This window comes from Alligator mississippiensis, chromosome 10, assembly GCF_030867095.1.
Source record: "Alligator mississippiensis isolate rAllMis1 chromosome 10, rAllMis1, whole genome shotgun sequence".
Taxonomy (NCBI): Eukaryota; Metazoa; Chordata; order Crocodylia; family Alligatoridae; genus Alligator; species Alligator mississippiensis.
In genome coordinates, this window is record NC_081833.1 from 75,414,486 (window position 1) to 75,429,999 (window position 15,514).

Here is a 15,514-nt window from a genome sequence, read left to right on the forward strand (position 1 = left end):
GCAGCTTGAAAGTCTCCATGAAGATGGAGGAACATTATTGTCCTTTGCCAAAGGCACGCACAACACATGTCAGCGGGCTTAGTCCTAAAAAAATAGTGTGAGGAAAAAGAGTTGTATTGAATATCCATGAGCACGTATAGTGGACAGAAGGGGTGCTGACATGGCATTTTAGTTTTGGCAAGGTTTGCTAGTGAGTTAGTGCATGGTCCCAGCTTAATAGGCAAAACACGAGGAATGTGGCTGATGCCCGTCCTCTCCTGTTTTATGCTGAATGACTGAGCGGGCATCTGAACAAATGAAGGTGAATTAGTCTTAACTGGAAAATCACAGAAACCTCCAGAAACTATAGGGCCACACTTACCTCAAATAGGCTGGCCACAGCCATGCAACAAGGATACATTGCAGCTATTGACACAGGCACGCTTATCAGTCCAAGCAGACAGCTGGCAGACCATTCCCAGGGCTGTATGGCAGCAATAAATTGAGGGGAGCTAACACAAATATTACACTTGTTTATCCACCACCCACGTGCAAACACACATTGCTATTGCTAGGGGATGCTAGATCAGAGCCACAGCCAAGTGAACTTTCATTTGGGATAAAGATTTTTCTAGACAGCAAGAGCATTTATTTTTTAAAAAAATTATAGAAATGACATTTACAGTTCTCTCTCAGGAACATAACACGTTGGAAACAGCAACTGTTATCCCACCCTCCCACCCCTCCCCCCAACAAATGCAACGCTATTTTTATAAATAGTTACACATAAAAGTGAGTTAAATCTTTGTGCCTGTCAAGACCAGATTTCAGCATTCCCTTTTCAACAAGTGATCTTAAAAGACAGTCACTGCCAGGTACTTTGCATCTAAAACAAACTTATTCTTCAAGGATGAAAGTCCCAGGGCTTCCCAAGTTTATTCAGAGAAACATGAGATTTTGGGGATTTGTGTCTAGAACTTGCAGTCCAAACTGTTAAATCCATAAGATTTCACAAGATCCAGAACGGAAAGCTTCCCGACTCTCCTTTGGAGCAGGCATGCGAGCAGGTGTTATACAGGAGAGACGTCTTTTTTTATTCCCCAGACAGAATGGTACCTGGCAGTGTCCCCTTAGCTGGCTGTCAAGGTTATTTTACCTGCAGCTCTGGGGTAAAGGAATCCTGAACAAAGGTCCTGAAAGATCAGGGCAAGAGTTAGATTAAAATTAAATTTTTAATGCCAAATATTAACTAGGTTTTTTTTTAAACCAAGAATAATTTTCCTTTAAAAATCAGCCAGTCGAGGTGCATGTGGAAGGGAGACCAGGAGCAATGAGTTGTGCCAGGCAGCTGCTAAGCATGAACCCCATATGCTTAGCCCTTGCACTCCCAGCCTGAAACAGCTCCTGTTCTGACAGCCTCAGGCCTCGAGTTGAGACCTCCCCACTGTGAGAATAGTGTCAGGAATAAAAAGAGAGACAGCATTTAGGCCCCCCTGCGAATGCACACTTGTCTCTAGGGGCTGGATTCAGACCCAGCCCCTGAGAGGTGCAGCTCAAGAAGACGCTCCCTACACTCCCCAGGTCCTGGATCACAGCTTCCAAGCAGGATTTGTGCGTGGGTAGATCTCACACGCTGACCGGCATTAACACAAGCCTCATCAGAGGAACAGGGCTGGGCACGGCTCTCCAGCCACCCCGCCCACCCCAGGATGCACAACAGGCCTATTTTAACAGCCAGATCAGGGAGATGAAACCCAGGCAGTCTTTATAACTAACATTTAAAAAAAGGTGGGGTGGGGGGTGGCATCTGACTTTTAGCTGCTTCACCAAGGATTTTTCCCTTCCACTCCCATCAACAGTTCGGGGGGTAGAAGAAATCCCACCTTGCTTCCAGGATCTGCTTGTGCCCAAGAGATGTCCCACCGAGCCTGAGCACTGATGAGCTGAATGAGTGGGTCCCAGAAAACAGAATTCAAGGCACCTGGCTCTTGTGTCTGCACCCCTCAGCGTGGCAGAGAAAGCAAGATGCCCCTGACAGCTCTGGTCCAGGCTGGCACATGGGCTGACTGCTGTAGGTGCCCAAACCCCATTTCTTGCAGCTTCTACAGGATGAAAACAGCCACGGGGGAGCTCGGTTTCTCTGTTCTGATCATGCCATGCTCAGAAATGTGGGGTTCCCTCCCAGGGAGATGAATGGGCTCCCTAAGAATGACCCGCAGGGCAACCCCCAAAATGCCTGGAAAGGTGCCAGCATGGCACAGAATACAGCACCCCCTTTGCTGCACCGCACACAGACAAGACACCCCGCACTTCTTTCTGCTCACCCCGGTTCCCTTCCAGCACCCCCCATCCCTTGTGGTTTTTTTAAATGCAGTCCTGTTGCCATCTCAGCGCAATCCTGTGCTTGTCTAGTAGGGAGAATACCACGGCAGTAATCGTCCCCGGCTCCTGGACAAGATCAAACACAGCGTCAGAGTGCACAGCCAGTCCCTTATAAAAGCAGAGCAATGCCTGCTCTCCAGCCCACCTTAAGCACGGGCAGAGGCCGGATGGACCCAGGCCTTGCAGGCAGCACACCTGGGCTCTGTGCCCATGACCAGCACCGTCTGTGCTCCACCGCTGGCCCCCCAGCAGCAGGGAACGCCGCCCTCACCTGTACACCCTGCCGCGTGGCCAGGCTCGCTGCCCTCTGCAGAAGCTTGCCCCGTAACACAGGCCCCCCCTGCTCTGGGCACGGCCCCGGAAGGCACCACGGTCAGTCGTGCTGATGCCTGGCATGTTGGTCCTCTTGGGCAGCACCTAGGACACAGCCAAAGGCTTGGAGCTTGCTTCCTCGCTGCCCCGGGGAGAAGGAAACCCCCAGCTCCAAGCACACGGGTGGCATATGCAGAGGTCTTAATTCGCCAGCAGCTGGGTGGGAGGAAGCACACGGCTTCTCCATCACCCAGGCTACAGAGCACAGCCCTGACTGCCCCTGCTGAAGCCAGGTGCCTAAACGACAGCAGTCCTCATCCCCTGAGCTGAGCTTATCAACCCTTAGCCCATCCTGGCACAGACCTGGAAGACAACCCCCCAGTCACTCCTGCCAGCCTCACCTTGATGACCCGACCACGAAACACGCTTTCATCCAGTGCCACAGCCACCTTCACTGAGCTTTGCTCTTCAAACTCGATGTACGCATACCTAGGAGGTGACAGGAGGACAAACCCCTTTGCTCTACCACTCCTAAGGGTGCCAGGGAACAGCCCAGAGAGGATGCTCCAGCCGGCAGTGCTACAGCTGGCACCAAGAAGGTGCCAGCTGCCCATCCGAGACCCTGGCACACCGCAGCTAAAACTGCAGTCATCCGTATTTGGAAGAATGCTTGGTGCCAATGCAGTTCCCCGGCCCGTGGGGTTACTAAGCCAGGTTCTAGCTAAAACCTCGAATGCAAGCTGGCAGCTTCCAACACAGCTCTCCCTAAGCAGATGCCTGTGCCCCCAGCTGAGATGGGGCAGGGCTCTGCTGTCTGGTTAAAAGTCAGAAGAGGGACCTGGGATGGCTGCTAAGCTTCCTGCTGGCTCAGGGGACTTGGAAACAAGGGGAAGCCTCCCAGGAGGCCAGGCTGCATCTCTACTGGCTCCAAGCTGCCGGTGAACGGCCCGCGGTGCCCAGGCAGACCCCGCTGAGCCTGGCGCTGATGCTCTCCCATGGCCAGAGCTTAGCTAGCAGCCCGTCCAGCACAAAGAGCCTCCTCAGCACTTGACTAACAAATCCCCACTTGTCTGGCTCAGACAGGGAGACTTCCTCTCCGGGGAAGCGGTGGAAGCAGCTGGCACATCATGCAGGGCAATTGCAATAACACATCTGTGCGCTTGTGGTGCAAAGGGGGCGTTTACACACGGGGACCCAATATGGGATCTACTGTGTTGGAGGAGCTTTCCTCTCCCTCCCCACATCGTGAGCAATGGATCCATGCCGTAGCAAGGACCCTGACCTGTTGCTGGACCTGCAGACGGACAGCTCACTTGTCCCCACAGCTGCTCATGAGTTACTCCACTAGGAGCATGGGCATGTGGAGAGATGCCTGGAACAGCACCGTGCCCAGAGCAGGCAGCTCACCCCCATTCACTCAGCACACGTGCATGAATACATGGCTGGGGTTATACAACAAGGCAGGGCTTAGATGGGAAGAGTGGCTGTCCCCAGCCACAGCCAGGGAAAGAGAGACCGGGGGGGTCAAGGTTTGCAGGGTGGCAGAGGCCTGGGGGTCTCAGACAAAACAGCGCGCGCCCCCCTGCACCGTCCCAGGCACCACCGGCCCAGCTGACCCTTTCGGATGTCCGGAGAACTTGTCGCAGAGGATGGTGACGCGGTTGATCTGCCCGCAGCTGTTGAAATGGGACTCCAGCTCCTCCGCTGTTCCACCATAATCCACCTGGCAAAGCATGCCCCTCTCAGCCACGCGCAAGGGCATGGCCCAGCCCTCCACCCACTCCACTCATGCCTCATTAAACAATGCCACGAGGCCATCTAGGAGGCATCCCTTTCCTAGCTCCTACACAGGCAACTTGCACCAATGGCATGAGCCAGTGGTAGCCCGCCGTGCCGGGCGCTATAAATCGGGACGTGGCTCGATGCCATGTCATTGCAGCCAGGTTTACATCATGCCAAACAGGTCCTGTCTGCAGCAGGAGAGAACTAAGATGCGACCCGCATGCTCCAAGCCTGATTCTATTGCTTCCAGCATTGCCTGGGGCTTTCTGCATCTTTGAGTCTGGATACTGAGCTCCTGTTACTTCAGATCCAGCAGGTTATCCAGGATCAGGTGAATGCCGCTGAAACCTTTCTGTGCACGTTCACTCCAGTCCAAACCCGCGTAAGCCCAGGCAGCACTGGACAGTTTTTGCCTTTGCATTCATGTAATGATTCCCACGAAGGAGTGCACTGGCAGGAAGGGTGCTGGAAGCTGCATAGCCCAGTATTCCCCCAGCTCCAGTTCACAAGGCCTACAAGTCACTTCAGTCTGGCTTGCACTAGGTGATCCATGGTACCCGAATCCCACCCAGACAGATGCACCCAGTCCCAAGAGACAGGATCACCCAGCTGGGGAAGCAGATAACGACTCTGATCAAACCACTCAGGATTTTGAACAGCCAAGACCTGCAGCCAACCCCTTGCAACAGATGGAAATCACGGAGATGAGTTTGAAGCAGTAAATTCAAGACAGCTGCTCCCAGAAAGGGGCTGGAGGAGGCTCCAGGTACTCATGGCTGTTAGTACAAGGAGCAATGGGCTAGCTCAGCTGTTTGCCCAGAAAGAAAAAGCACCGGTGGCTTTCTCCCCACTTACGTTTCCCACGTAGACAGATCTCTGATCAGCCTTGATTTTTTCCTCTGCCGTCCTAGGAAAGAAAAACCCTGCCGGGACAAGGGAACCTTTGAAATGAGGAGGACGTGCAGGTGGTGGTGGTGGTTGCGGGGAGGGAGAGGGTGTTTTAGAAGCAAATCACCAGGAAGGATGAGCTATGGGTTGGGTTTTCTGTCTCCCTACAGTGACCAAGCTTCAGGGGATGGTATTGGAGACCCCGCAACTCAGACAGCCCACCCTGATGCACCCCAGAGAGGCACCCTCACTGCCTAATGCCCCTGCCCCACCATCCAGAGGCTGCAGCACCGTACCTGCCTCCGCTGCCATGAGAAGGTGACTCTGAGCCTCTGCTTGCAGCTCCTTCAGCCGCTCCTCCTCCTCCTCCATCTCACGCACCTTGGCCTTGATGGCTTCCAGCTCCTAACACCAAGCCGGGATGCCACGGGCATGAGAACGCAGTGCCCGAAGAGGACGCTGTGGCAGCTGCTCCCCCTGCCCATCCTGGCTATTCTCAGTCTGCAGTGCCTGGCACGGGCGAGTTTTATGGGGAAAGAGGCAGGGTTTGCTTGCACCCTGCCCTTAGGAAGTTGAGGGCATTGGAGATCAGGGACACGGAGGAAGAGGAGCCGGGAGATTTGGGCTCTGCGGTCCTCACTGCTGATCAGAAAGGCACAAGACCGGTCAGGCCGCTGGCTCACACACCTGCCATTCGTTCACACTTGCTCCTGGCTTACAGGAGAGATTTCAGCTCCTGACGTATGCTTTGGAGAAGAGGGGAGTCTAAGCAGCGTGTCCTTAACACCACCGCAAAGCAGCATTTGCTGGCAGCGAATGCTCCCCTGCAGCACTTGCAACTCAAACAGCCCGGAGGGGAGCAGAGTTGCAGCTGGTTGCGGACAAACCAGAGCCACGTACACTAACGAAGCCAAGACTGAAGGTGAGAACCGAGGGGCAGCAGGGCAGCAGTGGCTCCGAAGCTTGGCCCTTGGCAGCTTTCGTGAGCTCTACCCCATTTCTGTGGGTCTGCTTCAATTTACTCCCTTAGAGACCCGGGAGTTGCTTCCAGGTCTGAGGCATCTCAGGTGGAGGAACAAGCCTGGTATTAGGGATGCAGGAGCAGAAGCCTCTTTGTGCCAAATACTCTGCAAAGGCTGGATGGAGATATCACTGCCCGCAGGTGCCTGGGCTCTGACGTGAAGTGGGGTGGCCCTACCACCCCCATGCCTCACCCTCTTGCTCCAAACTGGTGTTGCTTTATACCCCACTGTATGCCCCAGCAGGAGAATTAAACCCCCAATGACCCTCCGCTGCCCTGGAGACTAAATCCCTGGAGGGGTGATAGTCCTCCCATGCCTTCCCATGAGTCCCCCCCCATGAACCCAGAAGTTCAGACCTCCTCTCTCAAGGCAATGAGGAAGCATCATCGAGCAGCTCAGTGTGTGGCACCCCAAAGCACCATAGGGGCATGGTCCCCGAGGTGCTGGCAATGCTCACAGGTGCACACAGCCCCCCAGACAGGGCCAGGACCTCACCACCCCTGCAAGGAGGGGGCTCTCCCTTTGCCCCATGGCAGGTCCCAGCAAGGACCTTTGCCATGGATGGTCCACTCACCGGGTCCTCCACCTCCAGCTCCTCCACGCTGTCTCCCTCCAGCTGGCTCAGGTCCGAGTCCTCATCCATCTTCTGCAGGGTAGCCATCTCCACCACATCCCAGGAGTCCCCCATCACTGGGGCCCCCATGGGGTCTTGCCACCAGATCCCAGAGGGGTCCAGGAAGAACGAGCTTTACAGGGACAGGGAGAGAACCAGGCAAGTCAGAGCAGCGTGTCCTTCAAGCACGGGGTTCATTGCTACCAGATGTGGTGGAAGCCGAGAGCCAGATTCACCCAGGGACTGCATACGTGCTTGGAGGAGAGGGGCATTGGTCTCTATTGAGCAGGGAGCGCGGGGCACGGGCTCCAAGTCAGACCTGCCTGGACCTTCAGTGCTGGGGGCTGCAAGCAGGAGAGGAGCAGGGGGAAACCCAGCTCAGACCCAGTCCACACTCCCTTCCAGCACCTGGTCTCACAGGAGACTGGGCAACACGGACCCAGGGTCTGACCCAGCCCCTAGCAAGTCTCACGAGCAGCCAGGGGAGCGGCAGGGCAGGTCCTCAGGCCAAGCACGGTCTGGGATGCTGCCTGGCCTGTGGGGGTCTCCTTGGAGCTCACGGGCTCAATGCAAGATCTCAACCTTTGTTGGACCAGGACCCATTTGTAAAAACTTTGATGGCCAGTCCCCATCCAGTGCCCCTCAGTCCTGCCCTGCTGCCCCCAGCATGCAGGGCAGGGGATCTGCCCCCAAGCAGCCCCTTGCAGGCTGGAGCTCTGCCAGCCTGCAAGGAAACCCCCCGTTTCCCATATTTTTCTCCTTGAAAGGAGACAAGAAGCTCTTTTTACCATTTGTTTGCAGGCCTTTCATATATTCCCGTGACCCACTTTTGCATCACAGCCCATGGGGTGAGAGACACTGCTCTAATGAGGGGCTGCCCAGAGACCCCCAGGCAGAAACAGCTGGGTGCTTAGTGGGCACCTGACACCTGGACATGCAGCGGGTAGGACAGGGCTGTGCCATCCCAGTCCCCCCCCAGCACCCAGTAGTGCCACAAGCCTTACTGGGACATGCCCCTGCCCCATTACCCTGCTCCCAGCCCAGACATCGCAGCTCCACCAACAGCCCCCACCTGCCCCGCCACTTCCCCCATTTGATACATCAGCAGCCAATCACAGGTTGCCCTCCAGAGGAGGCGGGGCCTCGGGCCGGCTTGCCCAGTGGTTGCAGCTGTGGCTGCCAGCTGCTTGCCCCTGGTGCAGGCTGGCTCACAAGGCCCCAGCAGGACCACCTTCATAGCCCCTCCAGCATCCCTGGGAAGCTTGCCCTGACCTGCTGGGCATGCTGCAGGGTGCTGGGGGTTGGTCCAGCACCGCCCAGGGAGCGGGGTCAAGGTCAAGGCTTTTGGGTTACTCAGCTGGGGAACATGCCAGGATGAGCAGCTGCCGTGTCCCACCCCAGAGGTGGCTGCACCACCCTGCAGAGGCAGCCCTGCCACCTAAGTCATTCAGATTAGGGGTCCCCAGGCCTCCAGGAGGGGAGCCCAGCAGAGCCAGGGACCTGGCAGCCCTGCCCCTGGCAGCCCAGATCCAGGTGGGGGTGCTGGGTAGGTCTGGGGGCTCTGCCAGCATACCCAGCACCCTTCCCCGGGGAGGAGTCCTGGCCATAAAGTGGAGGGAACCCGGCAGGGACCATCCTTTTTGTGGCAGGAGTCACCCCATTAGGTCTGTGTGATCCTCCAGCCCCATTAGATCCGTGTGATCCTCCGGTGGGTCCGGAGAGCCCGGCTGGGAACGTGCCCTGCTCTGCAGACCTGTCCTGCATATCCCATGCATGGGACAATGCAGCGCGCCAGGCTCCCTGAACCCACCCGCCCTGGTGGCCCAGGGGCCTGGGGTCCCTGCCATGAGCCACAGAGGTGGCAATGTATTTTCAGACACGGTCCTTAGGTATGAAGCCCATCTTGAAACCCTCTAAAGGGACCCAGCTTGGAAACCCTGCTCCCTAAGAGGGTTTAAAAACTGGTGCAGCAAAAAGGGCCTTCATGTGGCTCCTTCTCTACCCGACCCCTTACAAACTCTTCATCCCACAGGTGTGACCCACCCTCTCTCCTTCTTCATCCACTCATCCAGCTAGCTTTTCTTCTGCCCCGTCGCTGCTCCTGGCCACTGAAGCTCCTCTTTCACAGCCCTGCCAAGTTGCTTTGAACTCTTTCCAATGAAGTGATATTTGGTTTTTTTGCTTCTTCAAACCAAATCGTGCAGTGCTCAGCCCTAGCATATTAGTCACGCTGCTAGCTTCTTTTGAACAGGAGAGAAACGCGTGTCGTTTGAGATGTGATGATGCACCTGGCCATGTTGCACCCCCTTTTTCAAAATGCTAGATCCACCCCCGAGTCCCCCGATAGCACCCAAGATGCAGCAGGGCTGAGCCGCCCTCCACGCCCGGCTGCTCGCCCGGGGAGGGCGGGCATGGGACCACCGCAGCCGAGGCCTGGGGGTGATAGTAAATCGTCTTTATTACACAGATACAGAGTTAAGAACAGACAGAACCTGAATCATAATGTTTACATCTTTCACAGGTCAAACATACAGTACACGTAGGAAACAGCGAGGGGAAGGGACAGCATGCCGAAAAACTCCGATCACGGCGCCATTTCTCTGCAACGGCCACGGAAACCAACAAACAGCAGGGACGGGGCGGGCAGGGCAGGGCAGGGCAGGGCAGGGCAGGACGCGCGTGTGTGGGGGTGGGTTTCTGTTTTCTCCCTTCTCGGAGCGGTTTTGGGATGTGCTGAGGCACCCAGCACCCCTCCTCCCTCCCGTTCAAGTATTGCACAGTTTCACGCGGCAGCCGGCTGTCCGGCTCTATGTGTGTATGCAGCAGATGAGGGGGGCAAGGGGGCACCCCCACCCCTGGCATACATCTGCTGGCACGGCAGAGTTGCCCCAAGGGTGGGCTGCACCCAGGGCTGGGCTGGTCTCCCCTGAATCTGGCTGCATCCAAAGCCACGAGCCACGGTGGGGTGATGCTAGAGCACCTTGCACTCCTGTTGGCTTTGGTTCTTGTGCAAGGATTTGAGCAAAATCCTCCTGGATTGCAGCTGAGCTGCTAGAGCCGGCCTGGACCCCGGGAACCGCTGAGTAGAAGCCTTGAATCCAGGTGGATTTGGGGCCGTTTCCCCTGCTCCGTGTTTACATCTGCTTTTTGGACGCTGCGGACAAGGGGAGCTTGCTGCGGAGAAGTTCCCCAAGCAACCCAAAAGCCGGGAAATGGCTTGGTTGGTCCCCAGGCCCCTCCTCAAGACAGCCAGGACCCGGGGATGGCAGGGGGGTCTCCCCGAGGGCAGGCATCACACACCTAATCCAGCAGCCCTGCGCATAATGACTCCGAGATGCGCTCTCCTGGGGTCTGGCTGCTTGCAAGAGGCAGGAGGGGGGCAGGGGCATTTGGCCCACGAGATGCAAGCACTGTGGGTTCCCGCAGCCCTGACCCCGTCCCGGGGGCAGCTGCCAGGGTGCTGCGCACCATGCCCAGCGAGCTCAGCCACGAGAACAGACTGGGGGGTACGGGCGTCCCAGGACGGGGGGCTCGCTAGGGTGCAACCTGGACCGTCGAGGAGCAAGCATGGCAGCGAGGCAGCGCAGGCCGGGAATGGGGGCTGCCATGGCAGAGGTGTGGGCTGACCTGGCAGGAAGGGGCTGCTTTGGTTTCAGCTTGGATTTCAATTTGGAAATTGAGGAAGAGGAGGTCACCATGGAGATGGGCCCGTGATGAGTCATGCTTAAAGCCCAACAAAGCCCCTGTCTCTGCACCAGCCGCCTCGCTCCCACCCTGTCCGTACCCCCATGCCCCTGGGCTCCAGCGCTGCTTGGGGGTAGAGCTCCCCCGTCAGACCACCCTGCCCCACCACAGGCCACGGTCCTGCAGCCCCTGGGGTGCTGAGACCCCAGCCTGGGCTTGCCTGCACGCATCCTCTGCCACACTTGATGGAAAACCATCACCAGCAACGCCTGTGGCTGCTGCATCAGGCACCCCAAAACTTTGGCCTGGTCTCGGTCTCTTCTTACGCAGCCTGGGGGTGATGACAGCAAAGAATCGGGAACACGCAGGACCTGGGCAGACAGGTTGACCATGTCACGACTCATGACCCATCACCAGCAGATCAGCCCAGACCCTCCCTGATGCCCCTATGGTCTGGAGCTGGCCGCTGGCTCCTTTCTTGCAGCTCTCCACTCTCCCTTCTGCCATCCCGCTCCCGTTTGGGAAGCTGTCGTGTTCCCACCCTGCCCACCTGGTCTGGAGGCTGCCAGGACACCGACCCTCTCTGCTTTCAGCTTTGGGTTGCAATGCCACGTGCCTGCACAAACTGCCATCCTTGATGCTCTGAGCTGCACTGCCGGCGTGCTGGAGATAGAGGGGCCCGGCTGGGGAGCCCGGGCAGCTCCTACCAGCTTGCATGGTAGGGCATCCTGGATGGTGCAGGTGGCAGGTCTGGTTGGGTAGCTTCAGGCTTGGGGATGCTGACAGGCCCTTGCCTTCCCCTCTCCGACGCCGGGCCTCTGCCCAGCTGCGTGGCGCTCTGGCTGTGCTCCTCCCGGGACAGCACGGGCGAAGAAGTGGCTTTTGCAGAGGCAGGACGTTTCTGCTGGCTATGTGGGCTTTGCTTTGGAAAGCGGCTGCTGCTTTCTTGGGACCTGGGGGCTTCGACACTGGCTTCCCTGAGTCACCCAGGGATGCCCGGCCGGTGCGTGAGCCAAGAGTCACGTGCATCTCTTGCTGCCCCCCACTGCTAGTCGATGCCCCCGACAGAGTACCCTGCTCCTAGGGTCATGTGACAACACGTCACCGTGATGGGGAACAGCAGGGCTAGCGAGTGAGGGGGCTTCTGGTTGTGGCAAACTAGCAAATAAATGCAAGGTCCGAACTGACGGGCACTCAGAGCTGGGAAACTGAGCCCCAGACTCCGTGGAAATCAGCCCCAAAGCTCCCCCTCGCTTCTGCCCAGACCGTTGACAGGGTGGGGGGCAGTAGGGACAGGCCAGACCCTAGGGCATGATGGCAGCTCCTTGCCACCCCTCACTTCCAGCCTGGGTCTGTCTTGCAACAGCCACGCCGATGCCCGTGCAGTGCCTTCGACAGCCCTCCCGGCAGCAAACCAGCCTCCAACACACGGTCGCAGGGCCCGGAGACACAGTCGCGTGGCATCACGGCCCTACCCTGCTACGCGGGGAAGCGCCTGTGAGAGACGGGGGTCTTTGCCAGCTTGGACCACCCGGGGAGGAAAACAGCACGACGGAGACGCGAACCACTGCGCAGCACACCGGTCCGAGGCAACGCACGGTGGAGCCGAACGCAGCCCCTGACCCCGAGCCCCCGTCGCCAGCTGCCACGGACCCAGACCACGGCTCTACCAGGCCACGGCCGGCTACAGGACAGGGGAAGGGAGAGAAAAGCATATCCACACACGGGCATCCTGCCACTTGCTCTCAGCCCTGCCCCGCGACGAGTGACCGGGAACTTTGCAAAAAAAAAAAAATCATCCTTCCTTTTTCTTTGTTCTTTCTTTTTAAAAAAGAAACCACACGTGACAGAGGCTGCGGGTCCGGGACTGAGGCTCCTAATAAACACACCGAGTTTGTGGGGAGGGGGAGAAGGGTGGTTTTTTTGTCATTTTTTTTTTCTTTTTTCTTAAAACCTAGCTCCTAAACTGCACGCACGTCGGTGGCTTCTCTTGGTATTTGGCAAACGTCTCTTCTTTTATTAGCTTCCATAGGATTCTTTTTTTTGTTTTTTTGGACCTCTGCAAAGACTATGTACATTCACATTAGCATACAGGGTGTCTGCCCTGGCCGTGGCGGGGCTGCCCCCATCCCGTAGCCATGCCACTTTCCATATTGCACTCCTGCCCTCTGCGCTTTATACAATGATGCAAGAAATGCAAAATAATCGACAGTCTCTCTCTCTCTTTTTTTTTCCTCTTCTCTAAGAAAAAGTGTTTGTTTTTCCCCTTTCCTTTATTTCCTCCTAGAAATCGTCGCAGAATCGGATGGGGGAGGGAAAGGGAAGGGGAGCAAAGAAAAGCAGAACCGAATTAAAAAATAAAATTAAAAAAAAAGAACCAACCCAAATGAACCCAATGGCCATGTTCATCGCCGGACTGGAGCAAACATCTGGAGAAGAGCTAGACACAAAAGCAAGGGGGGACGGGGGGGACACCTATCTACAAGCAAATCGAGAGTCTTCCGAAGGGAGAGGACAAAAGGCGTCTCTTTCTTTTCTTTTCCTGGCGAAGTTTGGAAGAAGCCAAGACGGCCGTGGAGAGATGCCGGAGCGAGAGGGGTGGGCTCTGGACAGCAGAGGTAGTGAAGGAGTACGCGGGCCAGGCGGCACCGGTACCGGCGGCCTTCTGCTCACGCGCTGACCAGACGCGGAGAACCGACGACGGATTGTCACAGTCCGGCTGGGAACGATGCTCTCTCTGGACAAGGACCGGGGCTCGGACCTCCTCGCTGGCTCTTCCCTAGGCATTTATAATCCACAGAGAGACGAAGCCGGGAGCAGGGCTTTCCCGTTGCACGCGCACGTGCACGCATGCCCCCCCCACCCACACACAAAGCCCTCGGCGGCTCGCTTTGTTTTTGCTTTATTGGACCAAAACTCTTTCCATCCCCAGAGCTGCGTCCGTCCTCCTCCAAGGCAGGTCCGGAAGCCGAGTCCGGCCCGGGACGGCCCCCGCCGCCCCCAGGAACGCAAGGAGTCCGACGCGGCCGGCTCTGCCCGGCACCGGTAAAGCAGTCGTCGTGGTTTGGTTGGAACAAACGAACGCTGTTCCTCGTCTCGCGAAAAACCAACCGAAAAAGGAACGGGAAGGTCAAAAAGAACCAACGGCAACGGAACGAAACAAACTTTGGCAGTGGAAAAAAAGTTTGGGTTTTTTGTCTTTTTTTGTGTTTGTTTTTGGATTTCCTTTGGAGCAGAGGTGAGTCTGGTATGTTCTTGGCTAGCTAGCAAGGTAGTTTACAGGTGAGCTTCCTTCACTTGGTTTCACTTCGCTTGTTTGTTTTTTTGGGATTTTTCCTTTTTCTTTTTTTTTTCCTGTTTTTACTTAAAGCCAAAGAGTTTGACGGTTTTTCTCTTTTTTTTTTTTTTAATTTTCTATCCTTTTTTTTTTTTTTTACAAAAAAAAAAAAAGACGACGAAAAGAAGTTTCTTGCCTTCCGAAACCGAAATCCTTTGTCACGCCGTTCCCCCCCGGCCAGGCCGAGAGAGCTGTTTGGTGCACATCCATACCCGCACGCACACACGTGCCCACACGTCTCCAGCGGGACAGAGACCGAAGGGCTCCCGCTCCCCGAGGCGAGAGGCGTCGAGTTGGCAGACAAATCCCACATCCGAAAAAACAAAAGGAAGAAGAAAAGAAAAAACCGATGACGACGATAATCATCCCCCAAATCATACCGAGAAAAGAAACCCAAAAGAACCGAAGAGAGAACGGAGAAGATTGGTATTTGCCGTAACTCCACTTTAAAGCCCAGTGTGAGGATCCGTGAGGATTATATGTGAATTCGAGAGGTCGTTTTGGAGGTCAAACATGAGTCAGGTAGCTGAGGAGGTTGCATTGAATGCAGTCTGGTTTTCTTTTGGAGAGAAGCAGTAGCAGCAGTGACGGTTTGTAGATTCCTCTGTTTCTTTCCCCTCTGTTGGTCAGTCAGGCGATGGCCAGGTCACTTAGCGGGACGTGGCTTCCAGAGGCGCCGGAGTGGCCGGCGTGCCGGAGCGTGACGCGGCGGACGAGCCCGTCTCGCTGGGGCTCGCCGCGATGGCCACGCTGGTGATGGAGGGGGTGACGGCGACCACGTCCGGCTGAGCGGCGGCCACCCCCAAGCCCACCCCGGCAGAGGGGGCCGCGCCGGCCGGAGCCTGGAGGCCCTGCAGAGTCTGCCCACAGACGTGGTGGTGTTTCTCCCAATCCTTGTGCTGGCAGAAAGACCCGCAGTAACGCGCCGTGTTGCAGCCGCTGCAGGTCTCGCTCGCCTTGCGCCCGCAGTTCCAGCAGCTCTGCGCGGGGGGGAGAAAGCAAAGGCGTCAGCCGCGGGGTAGCAGGGGGATCCGGCCTTACCGCCCCCTGCCCCGGGGAACACTCTGGAGCTCAAACCCAATGCAAGCTAGAAGCCTCTTCCCATTGACATTGCCTGAGTACAGGCCGCAGCAAAGATAACAAGAACACAAGCTGTGCCACACCGGGTCCCTTTAGCCCGGCTGCCGATGGTGGCAGAAGCAGATACTACAGAGGACGAGCATTGAACCGGGTATCTGTGGAGTGATCCATCCCCTATTCATTACCCTTCCTGGCATACACCTTTATTGGTTTAGAGATGCCAGAAGAAACATCTCCAAGTATTCTGCTAAACAGCCATTAATAGATCCGTGCATTTGTCCACCCCGTGAACTTGGCAATGCTCTCTGCCCCCACCGCCTCCCGCGGCAGTGAACTCCACCAGTTATCTACCTGTTGCGCCAGAAAAGTACTTCCTCTTCTTCCTTTTAAACCTGTTGCCTGCAAATTTTAGTAGGTGGCAGGTTTAAAATGAGC

The 15,514-nt window shown here is 56.5% G+C and overlaps 2 protein-coding genes across 10 annotated transcripts in view; both read right to left on the reverse strand.

Moving 5' to 3' along the window:
* Positions 1-727: 727 nt before the first annotated feature.
* PABPN1L (PABPN1 like, cytoplasmic) lies at positions 728-8,040 on the reverse strand. Of its 2 annotated transcripts, none has more exons than XM_059713967.1 (8): positions 8,007-8,040; positions 6,940-7,111; positions 5,640-5,748; positions 5,311-5,378; positions 4,290-4,396; positions 3,075-3,162; positions 2,633-2,778; positions 728-2,427 (listed from the first exon to the last, which is right to left on the reverse strand). In XM_059713967.1, exons 1-8 carry the CDS (start codon positions 8,024-8,026, stop codon positions 2,388-2,390), a joined length of 750 nt encoding a protein of 249 aa, XP_059569950.1. In that variant the 5' UTR covers positions 8,027-8,040; the 3' UTR covers positions 728-2,387. The 2 variants fall into 2 exon arrangements, with proteins under 2 accessions (XP_059569950.1, XP_059569949.1); XM_059713966.1 differs by lacking the exon at positions 8,007-8,040 and adding an exon at positions 7,767-7,995.
* Positions 8,041-9,418: 1,378 nt separating this feature from the next.
* The window catches only part of CBFA2T3 (CBFA2/RUNX1 partner transcriptional co-repressor 3), a 59,808-nt gene continuing 53,712 nt past the window's right edge, over positions 9,419-15,514 (reverse strand). For all 8 annotated transcript variants that reach the window (XM_059713962.1, XM_059713960.1, XM_059713963.1 and 5 more), the window contains one exon: positions 9,419-14,979. In XM_059713962.1, the coding sequence (XP_059569945.1) occupies positions 14,650-14,979 (330 nt within the window). In that variant the 3' untranslated portion in view covers positions 9,419-14,649. The remainder of the gene's footprint in view (positions 14,980-15,514) is intronic.